The 17,194-nt window shown below is 38.1% G+C and overlaps 1 protein-coding gene across 1 annotated transcript in view; it reads right to left on the bottom strand.

The window, feature by feature from the left end:
• The window catches only part of snd1 (staphylococcal nuclease and tudor domain containing 1), a 158,907-nt gene that overhangs the window by 90,368 nt on the left and 51,345 nt on the right, over positions 1–17,194 (bottom strand). The window contains exon 16 of the mRNA XM_026209660.1: positions 16,300–16,409. Coding sequence (XP_026065445.1) covers positions 16,300–16,409 — 110 coding nt within the window. The remainder of the gene's footprint in view (positions 1–16,299; positions 16,410–17,194) is intronic.

Raw genomic sequence — 17,194 nt, 5'->3', positions numbered from 1 at the left:
ATGTATTTCGCCTACATTTTTTAAAGATCAATGATTAAGAATGCAACAGACGAATTGCATTCTTAGGCTAGTGCTAGTGCATCATGAGATTTGTAGTTCTTTAAAATCTATAATTAATTTTTTTCTGTTATTTATTGTCACCATTTAGGAAGCTATTGCACTGTGCAGAATTGCTTACCTGTAAATGCGGTATTCAAGGTGATGGATTCAAAACCAATATATTAAGATACAGTGAGAGCAGTTATACAATTCTCAGACGGTTTTATGAGAAGGCAGGCGGTCTCTAGTTTCTAATGGACCCTCATAAATGCTTTTTGAAAAAAAGAGGAGAAAAAAAATGAAAATAGATTATCTAAATGAGATTGTTTGAGAAACACAAATGAGTATTCATATCCTTTATAAAGTCTTAACAGCAAGGCTCTGCAAAAATGTAGTTTCTGATGGACAGGACCGTAAAACACAAGCAAAATGGAGAATGTAACCAACAGAGAAAATGTTGATCAGGCCAACATGCTGATAATTACTGTCATTCAAGAATCGAATATTTTGTATAAAGTACAGACAGTATTCAATCAACATAAGTGGACCAAGAGTCGAGACAATAGTTGTGTACTGTAATCCACTGCATTTGATGAACTTCTTCTCTCTTAATAAATACTGTACTATAAGCCTGTACAACATTCTGCAATATGAATTCAATATAGATGTACTACATTTGCCATATTGGCAAGGTCATGTTACCTGCAAGCAATGTTGAATGTTTCCTACAATTTTACCTTTATAGGAACAAATGTTTGTGACTGTGGCACTAGCCTTAAGGCTAACTCACACTGCACAGACAGATGTGATTACATGTTACATCAGTGAAAACAATCCTCAACCAAAGTCAACAGTGTCCCATAAAACCCGACAAACACGTCTGGCCATTGATCAATGTTTGTCAGTGAAATGTGAATTAGCATTTAAACTTTGTAATTTAGCCACTCCATAAAATATACATATTAGTAATGATATATACCCATAATATGCTACTATAAACCTCTCAGAGGTAAATAAGTTACTAAGATCCCCCAGTAAAAAGATGGTGTACCCCCTAAGTGTCCAAAAAAAAAAAAAAAAACTATAGAAAGAGACATCCTGACATTTGGTTTTCTTTTTGGCAGAACATACTGTAGATTAGCTGCATCCTACAGGGTTTTTTGTTGTTGTTGTTTTTTGAGATACAAGTGAATTGCATATAACGTTGATTTAAACAGTCTGAGGTTTCGGTCATTCCCCTTTCAAGTGGATAGCAGCTGTGCTTTATACCCATTAGCTAAAGGGAAAAAAGCTCCCTGGTGTGCTGCCAAGATGGCCGCCGAGAGATCTAACTTTGCTTCTGGTGATCGACAGACATTATAACGACATTTATGTTCGTCTCTTTGCTCACAGCTCTAAGAATGGTCTTCCCCCGGCAATCCTACAGGGGGAATGGAAAACATATCCGCTGCATCCTTGCATCAGCATTACCAGACTCTAAAATTTCAGAGAGAAAACTCATAGTACCTACCTGTCAATAAAAATAAGTGAAAATCATTTAAAACCTTTTTAGGAAAGAAAAAAGAAAATGTTACCAAAAGGGGGCGCCTCTTACTATGAACATCAGTACTAGCTTGTTTACATTCACCTGTGATATGCTAATTAAAGGAAAGTGTGGTAAAGTAGTAGACACTCTGACATGAGCCATGTCTCCGAAGCAGGTCATATTTCAGAACGCTCTGAAAAGCACATGCTCTAATCAGCAGGCATTTCCCTGAAGGAAGCGGCGTGCAAATGCAGCCCAGGGCAGCCTGACATTTCCTGGCTGATGGAGGTTAGCACCTGCTAAATCAGCTCAGGTGACAGCGCGGCGAGCGGTGGCGGCTTCGTTTCTAGTTGCGGGCGACGATGCCAAGAGTGCTGGACACATAGAGTAGATTAATACAGCCGTAAATCCAAGACAGCATCCTAGAGGATTCTGGGAAATGGAAAAGATGCACTTGATGCATAGACTACGCCAAAAAAGGGGTAATGCTTAAACTATTTTCCATATTAAGATGGCTAGGGTGTTAGCAAAAACTCTGTAGGACACAAACTTGACTTGCCGTACACCTGCGTTAGCTCAAATCCAACACTTCTCCTGCTGAACAAAAACGTCAAGAGCTTACCCCCTAGGCCTGTGGCGCAAGATGCGCCCGGTGCCAGATTTAGCGTACTGCACTGGCAGACGGAGCAAATGTCTTGTGCACAACCCGCTCGGATAACGTAGGGCATCTCGCTGGCATGCAGCAGGGGTGAATCGAGCAGTCCCGGCGCACCTCCCAATTTCACTGGCACGAGTCACGCATCTATATCATGACAAACTCAGCTATTAGCAGCCCATTAGAAGTGCAGAAAAGACAAAGCCACAGAGGCAAATGTACCTGTGGGGACAAAAATAAAGGACTGGAAGCTAACTAAATCACTTTAAAGAGGTGGAAAAGAACAGGCCATCCAAATTCTAGCCGATTCCTGGCACAGGAATGCATTCAAGAAACGCAGTAAAAAGGGGCAAAAAAAAAAAAAAAACGGATTGCATTCTTCTGGCCAGATGCTATACCCAGTGAGCATCTTGCTGTCAGTGTGCACTCTGCAGTTAAGACTGCTTTCTCTGAACCTCCCTGCTCAGGCGTGAAAAAGCTCCATTTCAGAGTTCTGGCTGGTAGAGCCACAAATGCACACGCTCCTAATGCTCTCATTAGTGTAATTGAGCAAAAATGTCAGCATAGCTGCAGCTATTTCCATTTAATATTTTTTTTAAGTTGTGCAGAACTCATTTATAGGTACAGACTGGAGCACAAATGATGAGAAGTCTTTCAAAAACACTAACATGTTTTTTTTTTTGCGAACGCATTTGCGTGAAACCGGTGTTCTTTGTTGAGCACTTTATGAGACAGATGCTTTTGCCATTAATACTTGTATTATTATCGTGCATGCTACAGCGCTAACAGACTCATCCAAACGCACACGCAAGCAGAACAGGGAACTATTTGGATTAGATTAACAACCGTTATGATCTAGACCATATGGTATCTCTTTTTTGCCAATTACCCTTGATAGCTTTGCCTTTTGCACCATCAGTCAATAGTGCTGCTGGAAGTTTATGACTTCAGTTATCAGAAAGTAATGTGTAATGCTGGGTCAGCCATCTTGTTAATGTGACTTCAGACAGCTCTTGTTCTGCCTAAAGGGAGAGCTATGAGACCATTACGGGCTTAGATATACATTTATACAGCACAAAAGTAATTGAACAATCTGTGACAAACTTAGCAGCTGCATTACATTAACAAAGCCACACTGACCCAGACACTTCACTACAAACACACTCCAATGAACTCTATTCTCTTGCACAGAGTGTATTGCTAACTACCTTAAGAAATGTGCCACGATTCTGTATACACTACATTACATTCACATTTGTATTATGGATGTTTCAGCTGAATTCAAAACTATAATGGAGTATATTCCATTATAATGAAACAAAATCTAAACTAATATAATATTCAGCATCAGTTCATTTTATGCACAATGTGCATACATAGAACAGAAATATATCAGAAGTTAATACAATATAATATATAAACATCAACATTAAATATACAAATAACTAGTTTTTACTGAATTCAAAAATATTACTGATTAGTGTAATTATATATATTATATATATAATAATATCTAACAGAGCATTTTATTGGATTATTATTTTAGATTCATTTTATAACATACTTAGAAATATCTATCTATAATATCATCAACAGAAATATCAATATCCATCTATAAATATAAAGTACATGTAGATCTAAATACAATATAAATAACATATATTTTATATTATATAAAAAGCACCAACTGTGATATGTATATCTGAAAAAAATTCAAATAAATAAAAATAAAAATAAAATAACAGGCTTAATTATTTTTTTTTTTTTTTTAAGTCTGTACAGTCAATTGAATTTCTAGGGCATTAACAATTTGGATGGCCGTTGGGCTCAAAAATTAATTTCTGACACTGAATAAAGGGATAAATTAATCTTTTCTTTCTACACCTTTAGGGGAATAATCAACACGATATGAAGCTCTATAGAAGGATTCTGTCCAGCTTTCCCTTCTTCGAGTCGTGTGGGGTGGGGGAACGCTGACATTGCAAGGAAGATTAGGCGCTCTCCTCTGGGCTGTCAGGGTGTCCTGTCTGCCAGAAAGAGGTCAGGTATTGTGCTGGAGTAAGCTACTGCAGGATTACACTCCCAGAGCTGATTTCTGAGGATAGAATGGCCCCAGGGCCCCACAGCAGGGGCTAGAACCTCACACAAACACACCTAAAAAACACGACACACTCGCTTCTTTCTGTACACACTCTAATTAGTTAGAAATGTTGGAATACCCATGAGCGAGCACACATGGGGAATTAAGAGACTGCCGGAATGAAGGAGAGGAAAAGGGATGGGAGACGGGATCAAAGGAGAGGACGAGGAGGAGATGCAGAGTGAAACGAGGAGAGAATGCAATGGTGATGATCAAACATGGGAGGGGAAGAGGAAGGTTGGCTTGAGGAAATCTGTGTGTATGTGTGTGTGTGATGACAGCTGTCGAGTGTGAATGGGCCAAAGGAGAGACCAGGATGAGGCTCCCATGGCAACCAACAACCTGATTGTCATGGGAACCACTCGATTTGGCATTAGAAGCTCCTATAAAACTTCCACCTTTGACCGTTCGTCACATAAACACATTTACAGACATATAAACAAGCAATAGCCCAACAGCTCTCTAGTGGATAACGACCCCTTCACACACGACAGCACCTTTCAGAAAGGCATAATATCTCAATTCTCCATCCAACGAGGAGAAAATCGCAACAGGTTTCCACATTCAAACCACTGAATGAGGGGAATAAAACTCCTAACCACAATAACGCGGCTCGATATCATTGATTAAAAGATTACGCTTGCACTGCATTAATGCGAGCCACTGGAAAAGGGAAAGACGATGAGAGGACAGAAGTGGTGAGAGGGGTGTTACATCAACACGGTTGTGCAATTACGACAATTATCACTCTGTTCTGTCACTCCATCTGAGGCTTGAGCTAAAGACCGTCTTGGAAAAGCCGCAGAGGAATGAGGAGTGAAGGACTGAGAACAATAAAGTTGCTATGTGTGTGTGTGTTTGTTTGTGACCGGACTCAGTAAAGTCATGTCATAAAGCAGCTGAGAACAGCGGGCACACAACATGGCCGCCTGGATTACAGCACTGAATCAGTTTAGCAGCCTTATAAAACACAAGCGCCCAAACATGTATGACTAGCAACAGGGCAACGGGTCGAGGGCAGGGGTGTGCGAAATAAAGACTAACTAAATCTCTTTCCATCTCAAGACCACTTCACTTCAGGAAGCTGCTCAAAGCTGGAGCTCTGAAAGAGGTCACGGCAAAAGTGGCTCTGATACAAAACCTAGTAAGCTGCCCAGCTAGACAGCATTTCTGAGATTCATGGGCATGTTTTAATGTTTGTAAAATCGCAGTATGTAGTAGTTTTTTTTTTTTTTTTTTAAGAAATGTATACTTTTATTTAGTAAAGATGAATGAAATTGATCCAAAGTGACATGACGGTGAGATCATGCAGTACAACGGTTTTCCAAAATAATAGTGTTACCAAACAATAGGGCTGCACGATAAATCGCATGTGATATTTAATGCGCAATTCGTCATTAAAGCCGGTTCTGCAATCAGCGGTAAATCTCCATCACCTGCGTGTTTTCACATGAAGCTGCATTAACTACACAGAGCCGTTGTTCACTAACAAGCAGTGCAAAAAATGTGCAAAATTTGATTATGGTTTTGTGCAGCTTGTGAGTGAACAAGATGCGCATTAAACATTGCTTGCGATGTATCGTGCTGCCCTACCAAATAAGCATATTATAATAATTTCTGATGGATCATGTGACACTGAAGACTGAAGAAATGGCTGCAAAAAAAATAAAAAATTGTTGTTGTAATTATGATAGTTGTTGTTAGGGGTGCGCCGATCACGATCGGCCGATCATTATGCGCATCTCGTCAGTAAAGCCGGTTGTCGAATCAGCGGTAAATTCTCAAAATTTAAGTTACTACACAGAGCCATTGTTAACTGAGAAGCTGCGCAAATCCACGTTCATTTTCAGCGTTTATTTGCACATCTTCTCAGTTAACAATGGATCTGTGTAGTAACAGCTGCTCTATGTGAAATCACGCACCTGATGGAATTTACCGCTGATAAGAGAACCGGCTTTACTGACGAGATGCGCAATAATGATCGGCCGACCAGTTGTTGTAATAGTAATAATTTCACAATTTTACAGTTTTTACTTCATTTTTGAACAAATAAAAGTCCTGGTGAGAATAAGAGACTTTCAATAATTCAATCAATAATCCCAAACTTTTTAATAGTAATGTAATAAGCAATATTTATTTGCCATAGAAATGTAACATTGTACGTTTTCAATATTATTACATGTATATCACTTTCCCAGGCCTATAAAAACTGGTAATCCCATGTTTTCCAAGACCATGGGAAACTTGTATAAAATGAACCCTAAAACAGAAAGCCCTTATTGGGTGAAATGAGCCCTGAGACTGGACGTTTAAGGGGAAAAGGTATTGAGGCCATGGTGATATTACTAGGGTAAAGAAAGATAAGCAATATAAAAAAAAAACAGATCACAATGAACCGTGTACCCATGGCCTCTTTAATAAAAAAAGACAAAGGGTGTCTGCGTGTGAATGCGAGTATATAGAGTGGGGCTCTCTTGGAAGGGCATTTCCTCTATTTGGAAGGACACAGAAGGATCTGACTGCTGGCAATTGGAAATGTTAAGAAAAGATGACAGATCTACACACAGCCACTGGAGTTTTATTGAATGCTGATGAATACTGCAACAATGAATTATACTAACAGTAATCTTTAGAGTCAACATATTTGAATAGCATTTATTGATGCTAGTTAATAAGCAATGCTAAGCAATTAGCTTTTTTATAAAATGTTTCGGTTACTGGTTTTGGCAATACATAATTTCTAAAATCTTGCCAAAATCTAATGTGGTAATTTAATGTGTAACTTGTGCTGGTTTATATAATGGCAGTGAACAGGGACTAGGTTGTACATACATTTTATAAAGTCTATAATTCTGTAGTCAAATATTTATTAAAAACAGTCCTGTGCACTACATTTAAATAAAATAAAGATCAATATTCTACATGGACCAAATTTGGTGCAGAAATAGTTTTCTCTCAGACTGCTGGTAAATTTCACAAAGAAACAGCAAGGAACAGATTGAAAAAGTGTGTTTAAAAAAAATCTTAATAAATAAAATAAAACTGTACAATAGATTAAATTCCGAACCCTTTCAGCAAATTTACACTGAAAAGGCAAAACCACTTCTATCCAAAGGCAGGAAAACTCTTGTTAGAGATCTTGTGATGGAAGTCCACATTTCTTCGAGCTCTATGACATTCTGCTATTTCATCCAGCACACACACAACGGTGAGTACTTCTTTTGCAACAAGGGCCTCTGCGAAAGTCACCAATGTCTCATTTTCACGGCCAGCAGCCTTAGGACACAGCTCTCTCTCTCTCTCTCTCTCTCTCTCTCTCTCTATGGAAGGGGTAATGACAGCATTTTAATTTGCTTCTATTTTAGCAGGGGAGAAAAAATAGCTGGAAGGGTAATTGTGTGCACACTGCGTTGAGTTTAGGCTCAGTCGAGGTCTGTGTGCCCTCTGCAGGAAACATTCACCTCATCTCACACTCACATGAGCACTGCCATGAAACTACATTTCCAGATCATGGTGCTCAGAAATGCAGGTACACAGGAAGAGATGATATTCATGACACAATCTCACAAGCAATGATCCCAAACACATAACATGAATCTGCAATTTCCCCACACAGACTCCATACTGGCATAACTGTATTTCCATAGACATCAACATTATTTCGTATTTTAGTCAATTTATGGTCCACGTTAAGCACTATTTTACCACATGTAATTTCATGTAAATAAATAAATGTATTTATATATATATATATATATATATATATATATATATATATATATATATATATATATATATATATATATATATATATATATATATGTTTCTAAACTCAAAATGATCACTGTTAAGTAAAACTAAGATTATAAAATTATCTAAATATATGATAAAAAACTAAATTAAATGAAAAAGAACTAATAGATAGTACTAAAATTACTAAAACAAATTAAATCTAAATAAAAATATTCTTTAAAAAAAATGAAAAAGTACATAAATGACTAAGTTAACCTAGAATGAAAACTGAAAAAATTAAAACATTTACAAATTAAAAAACAAACAAACAAACAAAAAAACTTAAATTAAGAGGACATCTCATAGAATAATAAAAACTAAAAGGAACAAACTAAAAAAATCTGCTAAGCACAAAGCAAAAGTGAGAAATGGTGAGCAAGACTTTAAGCTTCTTTATTAGAGTCCTCAATTCAAAAGATGACAAAATGTCACCCTCACAAGGGGGTCAGAGAGAGAGAGAGGGGGGGGGGGGCTTTTACTCAGCAGAGAGCCAAGAGTGAACATCTCTTCCTTTCAGTCTCTCTCGCCATCCAGTCACTTAGCAACAAACTAGCGACTCGAAAAACCCTGCAAACGTCTTGTACAGAGAACACTGAGCCAATGCATGAACAGACAAACAAAAGCATGAAAAGAAACAAGTGAGAGAGGGAGGGGAAAAGGAAGCGAAGGACAAATGAACAAAGCGGGTACTTAAAAATGGCGAGTTCATTCACACCAGGGAAGAGATGTGCCTAAAACTCTCAGACTGAGGCACTGAGATGGAGTTACAGAGAGATGAGGTAAGGGGAGGGAAACACAAAAGAATCAGAGTTGTTCACAGAACAGAAGCTCATAAAAGCTTTCTCTCAAATAAAATAAGAAAAAAAAAGGAAAGAGTTTAACTGAAAGATTGGCAGAAAACAGAAGAAACGACTACAGATTGAAGCAGATATCAGTCTGAACTGCAGAGAGCACATCCGAGATCCACATAATCACTTTCACAAACAGAAGATAAAAAGCATCAATAAACTCCACTCTGTTCTGCTACCGTCCCTTGATTCAGCTTCAGATATCCTTGATATGAGTTTCAAAGAAAAGAAATATTCAGGTGCACTATAGAATACCTTTGTTTTGTCTTAAAAGGATGGGAGTCATACCAATTGCATTTATGGTATTTTCGTCGTGCATTTTGGTAAATATATCTTTAGGGTATGGAAATGCAGTTATAAATATCCATGAAAAGTATTTAACCAACCCACCCAGTTAAGTAATCAGTTGCAATAATGTTTAAAAAAAAATTAATAAAATACATTTACAGAAAAAGTTTTTTTTTTTTTTTTTTTTTACACTGTAGTCTGGTATCCTGATAGATCCTGTTTTGTCTTCCGTTTGTATGACCCAGTGAACCACTTGTTTTATTATGGTGGTTATTTTAAGATACTTTAAGGCAGTGGTTCCCAACCTTTTCCAACTCGAGGCCCACACAACCAAACACGTGATTGCGCGGCCCACTGCAAAAAAATGAACTGAACCCGCTATTGTTAGGTTAATAACTTAGTACTCAGAAGCTAGACTGTTAACTGTCTTTATTGAATTAACTGGCAATGAACAGAAAATAACTCCGGCTGCATGGCACCGCTTGGCACAACTGCTGTTGTTCTGTAGCATATGCAGCAAAAATATCGAAGATAAATTGGTGGTTTATTCTTAAACCAAACAGCGAGCTTGAATAGTGGAAGCATAGTTACAGTTTAATATCTATTGTTGGTTAATTATATGAAATTATGTTTTTATTACTAGTGGAGTAATTGGAAAGGATCGACACCTGCACCACTCACCGGTCTCGAGTCCCACGGAGGAGCTCCAGAAGAATAAAGGGAGGAGTTACGACAGTGAAGGCAAGAGAGGACCAGGCTTGATTTTATTTTCTGTTTTGTGCGCGGCAGTCGTCTGTGGGGGGCTGTCGCGCTGTTGTTTGTTTATTTTGTAAACTGTAAACTGCGTTACAGTGAAATTCTGACCACCACAGCTGACAGCACATTCTTTAGTGTTTATCTTGACAACATGAAGGTGACAAAAGTTTTACTTTTTGCTTAATACTTTAAACAAAGCAACAGAACGTTCAACATGCAGGTTGAGCTATGATGGAAATGACTACATCAAATGCTTGCGTTCAAACTGGTTACACTCATAGCCAGGCTGCAGGGAAACACAATCGGTGGCCTTTAAGATACAGACAGTGAGGAGGAAAAATAATCAGGAGGACTGGATTATTACTCCGTTCTTGTGATCATTGAAGAACAGAAACAAATGCAGCGCTTCACAATTACTAATACACACGATACTGTTATCAGATCTGTGAGTTCAGAGACCTTTTAACCCCCAAAGACAGAGACAGCCGCCCGCGGCTGTTTAATAACTTTTGAACCGCTAATCCAATCTGAATGAAAAAGTGATGTAAAGCAGAGATTCTCCACGTTTCGGAGATATCTTATTTATCTCAATTGGATATTCAGAGGCGCCGTAGTGCACGTGATTATGTCATCACATTTTGATAACATTGATTCGACATAAGATACCAATGCTTTCGTTCCTCTGAGCCAAACAGAAATGATTGTTGACGTGTAGTCCCACCCCCGAGCCCAGATTGGTTCAAACTGTACCATATTCAACCAATAAGTAGTCTTTTGAACTACTACTTAACATATTGCTTTTGAAATATGAACGAACACAAAGTGAAAGTGTAGTCTATAGCGAGTGCATGAATACAAAACAAACTAACACATTTGCATGAGAAGACTCTCTGAAAAAGCAGCAAAAAAAACACACGACAGAAAACTTTGACGTAAAACAAATCAAAACCAAGGATGAAAGAGTGGTACATATCTGATAAACCACTGGGATTTCTATATAGGGCTTGGGCGCCGAGTTGCATTCTGGGACGTGGCGGCCATGTTGCTGGCCTCGCGAATGTAAACATACAGCAAGTTGAACGAGAAGAGCAGAGTTGAGTGAAAGAAAAAAGATTTTAAAATCGGGAAAAGGTTGTGGGATTTATAGGGATACGCTAAATAGGGATGCCAGGGACCGTTATGTGGAAAAACATCTGCACTATTAATGGTTTGGATCCATATGAAATTCCCAACAAAGAGTGGAGCACGAACGACAAACTTTTGCATTACAGATATCTCCGGCTACCTTGTTTGTTTTGTGAGCGCCTAAACTTCAGAATATTTCAGACGCTACAAGTCATTGAAGTCTCATGTACAGTTCACAAATAGAGGGTTCAGGAGCTGCAGATCATAGAACCGGAACAACGGCATACAGTAATCCGGTAAGCTGCGCTCTACCTAGCTGCTAGTTTAGTAACCGTTAGTGCTAACAACCATTCACACATGGTTAGTTAGGAGCTGTCAACACTCCCGTTTTTTCCGGGTTTCTCACGAATTTGAGCTCTTTTCCCACTGTCTTTCCTTTTTAGTATTTTCCTGTAAAATATCCCCTTAGCCCCTCAATCAGACCTGTCAAGTATATGTGCTGTTGTCCTGTTGCTACTCCTTGCCCTTCCAGCGATCAGATGTTTACAAGGCTCATTTTGCTTACTTGAAAGCAACCTTAGCTTGATGTTGGGCTTTTTAAGATAGCGTGGTTGTTGTGAGAGCACGATTCCACGTCAATCTGTAACTAAAGTCACGTTAGACCTAGCTTCACAAATCGCTTAACGTTAGTTAATGCAGCAGTTTTGTAGTACGAATTTTTGCTGTCAGCAGAGGGATAGCAACAAAAAGATGAATGTTGAAATTACCCGTATTTTGGATGAGTAACCCGAGAAATTTCCCTTATTTTCAATGTTGACTTAAGCTATATAAATTAATATTCAGATGTTATGGTCTCCATGGTCGTGCCTCCAAGCAGGAAAGCGGTGTAAAGTTAATCCATTCTCATTTTATTTTCCCTATGGCGATTATGTGTTGCGCAATTACACCCCACAATACAACAACGGTTTACCATGGTTGAAATAGATTTTTAATTAATCAAATTAAGACACACGGATGAGAGGGAGTATGTCTAAACACTGCGCAGTAGTTCGAGTAGCAGTAAAAGAGACCATCAACGTGGCGTCACAACGTCACGAAGCCCAAGCCCTATTGGGTCGCTAGGTAATGTCCCGGTAAAATCGATTCTGACGCAGATTAATGGCAGTGGATCTCATTCATTCTTTGAGAAAACGAAAGTAAAATTGAGACTTTAACCATAAGTCCTCCTGTTTATAACTATATATGGCACTTGATGCTGACTGCTAGAATAGGTCTGAAAAACAAAGAAAGTGCAGGTGTGTCAGGCGCCCCAAAAATCTTCTAGGTCTTTAATGGTTAATATTTGCTTTCAGATTCAATTTTAAAGCTCATTTAAAATCCGGCTCAACCCTAAAATCTTGGCTGGGCTGAAATCAATAGCTGCATTTATTAATCTAAAAATATTGTGCATTCACAAAAGACTTTGTCGGACCATGCTGGAAAAGCAGCTGGAGAAAATATGAGAATCATGTGGAACCAAATTTATGAGTACAGAGACAAATCTCATTCTTATGAACTCAGTTCCAGCACATTAATACTTTAAAATCACGACAGCATGACAAACAGAGCAAAAATCTGAAAATCCCATGACTGCCGGACTTCAAATATGTATGAATGGCCACATTCGGTTGAACCAAGAGGCCACCGGCAGAGTTTATGACATGCTACAGTTTGAGCATGTGTGTGGTGAGGAGAAATCTCTAATGCGACTCGACCACAGCAGCTCTCCCAGAGGAGCTCAGCCGGCCAGAGTGTGTCCTGCCTGTCAAACACACCATTAATTATTCAGCGAGAGAGAGAGAGAGAGAGATTGTTGGCTACACTGATCGGCAACACAGAACAAATTAGAGAAAGCAAGAAAGATGCAGAGATGGAAACAGAGATAAACTTAAGTAATGATATTGGAATGTATGGCTCATGTAAGGGCAGAACTCCACATTGCTGTTTACCCGTGCAAAACTCGGCAACACAATGAGGGTTGTATAGGTGGTTGCCAGAGTGTTGCGAAGCGGTTGCTTACAGGCATAAGCCAAAAGTGTCCACATCAAAGCCTCCATATTATTTTGTGTAGATTTGCACCAGCCATTTGTTAAACTTAATTAAATAAGAATGTAAAGTGTACACCAAGAGCCATGCTTCTGTTTCCCCACATACTAAATAGTGCAAAGCAGGAATTAGCTAGAAGGTTGTAAGCTCTCTGTAAAGTGTGCATTTTAGTTAACCTTGTTGAGGGTTCAAACTTAACCAGTCAAAGCTAATTGAAAATAGTATAATATAATTATAATAATAAACAGCAATACTGTCTTAGTGATCATTTACACCACAACAGTGTCAAGTTTTAACTTAAGCACAGCTGGTGAAACCTGGTAACATGTCTTTATTTCTTACGAGAATGGGAAAATTAAAGTTTGAACAAGTGGACAACACAGAGATGCATATGATCACATAACCAGACATAAACCACTCAAGTGCTAAAGACTCACAGACCATGTGCATAAGCCACACTAAATACACTTTGACACACTCAGACTGAGATACCGGGGTGTACGTAAGACGTAGCAGTTTTGAAACAAAAAAGTCATTTGTTGAGTTTGAACGATCTGTGAGAGGCAGCTGGGGGTGGCACGTATGAGGATGAGTCACGACTATGTCCGAGCAGCTCGCTCACTCCAAGCTGCCATGCTTGAGTTTCTGCATGTGCTGCCATCAGCAGGCCTCTTTCCCATGAATGCGCGCACACACACACACACACACACGCCTCTGCCCTACTCCACTAAAGCAAGAGATGGACAAGAAGAGAAAGAAATAAACCAAATCTATTATCTCTCATCAAGTTCAACAAAAAATAAAGTGTATCTTTACCCATGCAAACCGTGTGTAAGTGTACTGCAGAACACACACTCTTATGCCACAGTGTGAACAGTTTTATATAACAGTACGAGCATAAAACCAAATACAGTTTGTTTTGCTGGAAATTATATTTGAATAAATCATGCGGTAATTATTTCATCCTTATGCCTAGTTAAATATAATTCCATTCCTCTTTTTATAAAGGAACTGGATGGATGCAAACAAAAGTGTAAGATTATGCATTGCAATTCAATAAGTGTCATTTGTTTTAAAACAGCTTCACATTACATGCCAAACAAAATAATGCAACCATTTTAATTAAAGAGATATGTATATGTATATATACATATATATTCGATGGCATAAACGGAACAGCATAACCTCTAGCACACTGACACTGTTGTATTAAATACATATTGTCACAGCATTATCAGCCCAACAAGGTCTGTCAGGTCATGTTGGGATCTTAGGTCAGGAAGGAGGATACTCTGCCAACATCAAAAGATTTAAACTGACAAATTGTGATTCATTTCTATATTAAATCAACTATATCAAAGCACAAACACTCACACAGATGCTTTTGTTCCTTCTGTAGCAGCTTGCAATGTGTGCTTTAGGAAATCTAAAGCTATACAGTCTTAATTCCACTTGGTGGAAACCTCAGAATCAGTAAAGGTTTGTGTGGAAGAAACGTGCAGCCTGTCAAGCCAGTTGAATTATTTGCTACAGATCATGAGATATTAGAGCCAGATTGAGAGGAACATCTTTCAGGATGCATCTTAAAGTGGGCAATATAAACACAACAGCCTTCCTTGGCACATGGCACATGGCACATATGGAAAGCGGGACAAAAAATAAAAAAGAAAAGGAAAAGAAAAGCACTGATGTTCTTTGCACTCCTTCTGATTTGTTATTTGGGTACAAGGTGGATTATTTTATCACTTGGCATCCAACAAAATGTAATTGAAGTATAATATTTTTTTATTTCTTTAGTTTTTTTAAAGAATGATGAAATTCTTTTGATGAGAACAACAGTTTTATCATGTTGTTAAATGCATCATACTTGACATGTTTCCCACACAATTTGGACAAGACATTTAATAGATTTTAAATTAGCAGATAATACTTTATATTTTAATCAATCTTTCTTTTTTAATAGATTATATAAAACAAAATATTTTTTAAAAACAGTAAATACATTCAACCACAAATTATAATCTGCTAATTTTATATTCATAAAATATATTTTATATATTAATCAAAAACATTCAAAGGTAATGGTAAGAACATTTTTCTATACATATTATATTTTAAATATAATATTATATTCAGGATTCACTGTAGAAATTGTTCTTTCTGTGAATATAAATATTTCTGTCTTATGAAAATGTGAAAAATGTATAGTAGCCATATAAGCTAGAAATATTTATATTTATTACATTTTAAAAGAACATTTCTGAGCTCAGCATTAAATTTCATTCACTGTAGAAAACAAAGCTCGAAAACCTGCAATCTTAAAAACACAAATGTATGATTGCAGGTCCAACATCTATGGTCCATAAAGATGGACTGGTACTTCGAAACACAAATGACGCTTCACACTTTGAGTGGATCACAGCCCACAAGAATGTCTGTTTCCCATTACAGCCAAGGCTTTGTTTCACTGTGGGCGATGGAGATCATTAGGACTCCATATCTTTTTTATTTTCCCTGCTTCCTGGTGCTTTTGTAATTCTCAGTAGATTCCTGTGTCTAGTCTCTCTGTAAAGTGCAGGTTAAAGTTAGGCTCTTAAAAAAGCTCCTCTCATTAGGCCCGACTGCAGAGCCAGCCTCATTCACACAACATTAATGGAAACGGCACCCGCACAGCATCAAGCACCCCGAGGACAAGGTAAGAATAGTGTGCAATCATGTGATTGAATCATCACATCTGCGGTTCCTCCATTTGGACATGCAATTTCTGTGACCATTATTCACAGAGTAACCGAAACATCCAGATAGCCATTCTCTGAATAGTAGACCGAAATAGGCAAGCTCGTTTCCAATGGGTGTATGAGTATCTCTGAAGACAGCAGTAAAGAGTCAGAACAAGAAGAAAAATGGGCAGATAGTTGGAGACCAAACATCGCAGGCACGGTCATGTCAACTACAGAAAAGTAATTTCCAGAAAAAGCTTGTGGAGACTAAAGTGACAGAAGCAGGCTATAAATGACAGATATGAGCCGATATGAAGAGGCCTTACCTCTCTCTGAAGAACTAGCTCTTTGGTGAAAATCGTGGCTTCCTCACTGTACGGCTCTGCCACCTGCATCCCACCTGGCATGTTTCGAGACCCTCGGGGACACTCGATACCTGCACACACAAACACAGTGAGGGTGAGCTTCGAAAAAAAAAAATCCCCTGTGCATGTCCAGTTTGGTGAGTGCATTAAATGCTCACCTTTTTGCTTGGTTTGATTATTCAACAACTTTTTTGTGCAACATTCAAAAATACTTCCATAATGTATTACAATGTTTCAAAAAGAGTGTATATATATTTTTTTTTTTCTTCTTTAACAAACAAAGCTGAACCTCAAGCACAGAAAACATAGCATGGTTTTGCTTATTAGCCTTAAACAACTAAATAAATGATCACGTGATTCTGCACTGAATGAACCATAATACAAAATAATTATATTGAAATTATAGAATAAAAAAGGTCATCACTTGTTATCATAACAGAAAAAAAAGATGAACATCATTCTCAATTATTGGTTAATTGTCAGTAAATAGTCTCAAAATTAGCATTTAAATTGTCCAGGGCATCCGATCTAGTCAAAGGCAGAACACAATTTCTGGCAATAACCGGAGAGTTTTAGGAGACGGACATTTGTAAACTGGTTGAAGAGCACATAAGAGCAACACTACATGAGAAACAAATTTATTAGGAACAAACCGGTCTCTCTGTCTCAAGTGAGCAGATCAGAATGCTGGTCTCGAAAGCACAGAGCCATCTTAAAAATTGCACCTTGACAGTCAAATACCGTCTTTATCTGCTTTCAATAAAACCGGCCTATCAAGCCTTGACCTCTCTGGTAAAGAAATCAGTTTATACAGATCTGCGTATAAACATTATCTACAGAACGGCTGCTATAGCCA

The sequence above is a fragment of the Carassius auratus genome, chromosome 29 (genome assembly GCF_003368295.1).
Source record: "Carassius auratus strain Wakin chromosome 29, ASM336829v1, whole genome shotgun sequence".
Lineage (NCBI taxonomy): Eukaryota > Metazoa > Chordata > Actinopteri > Cypriniformes > Cyprinidae > Carassius > Carassius auratus.
The sequence above is the reverse complement of the archived record's forward strand: the minus strand, read 5'-3'. Positions and strand labels throughout refer to the sequence as shown.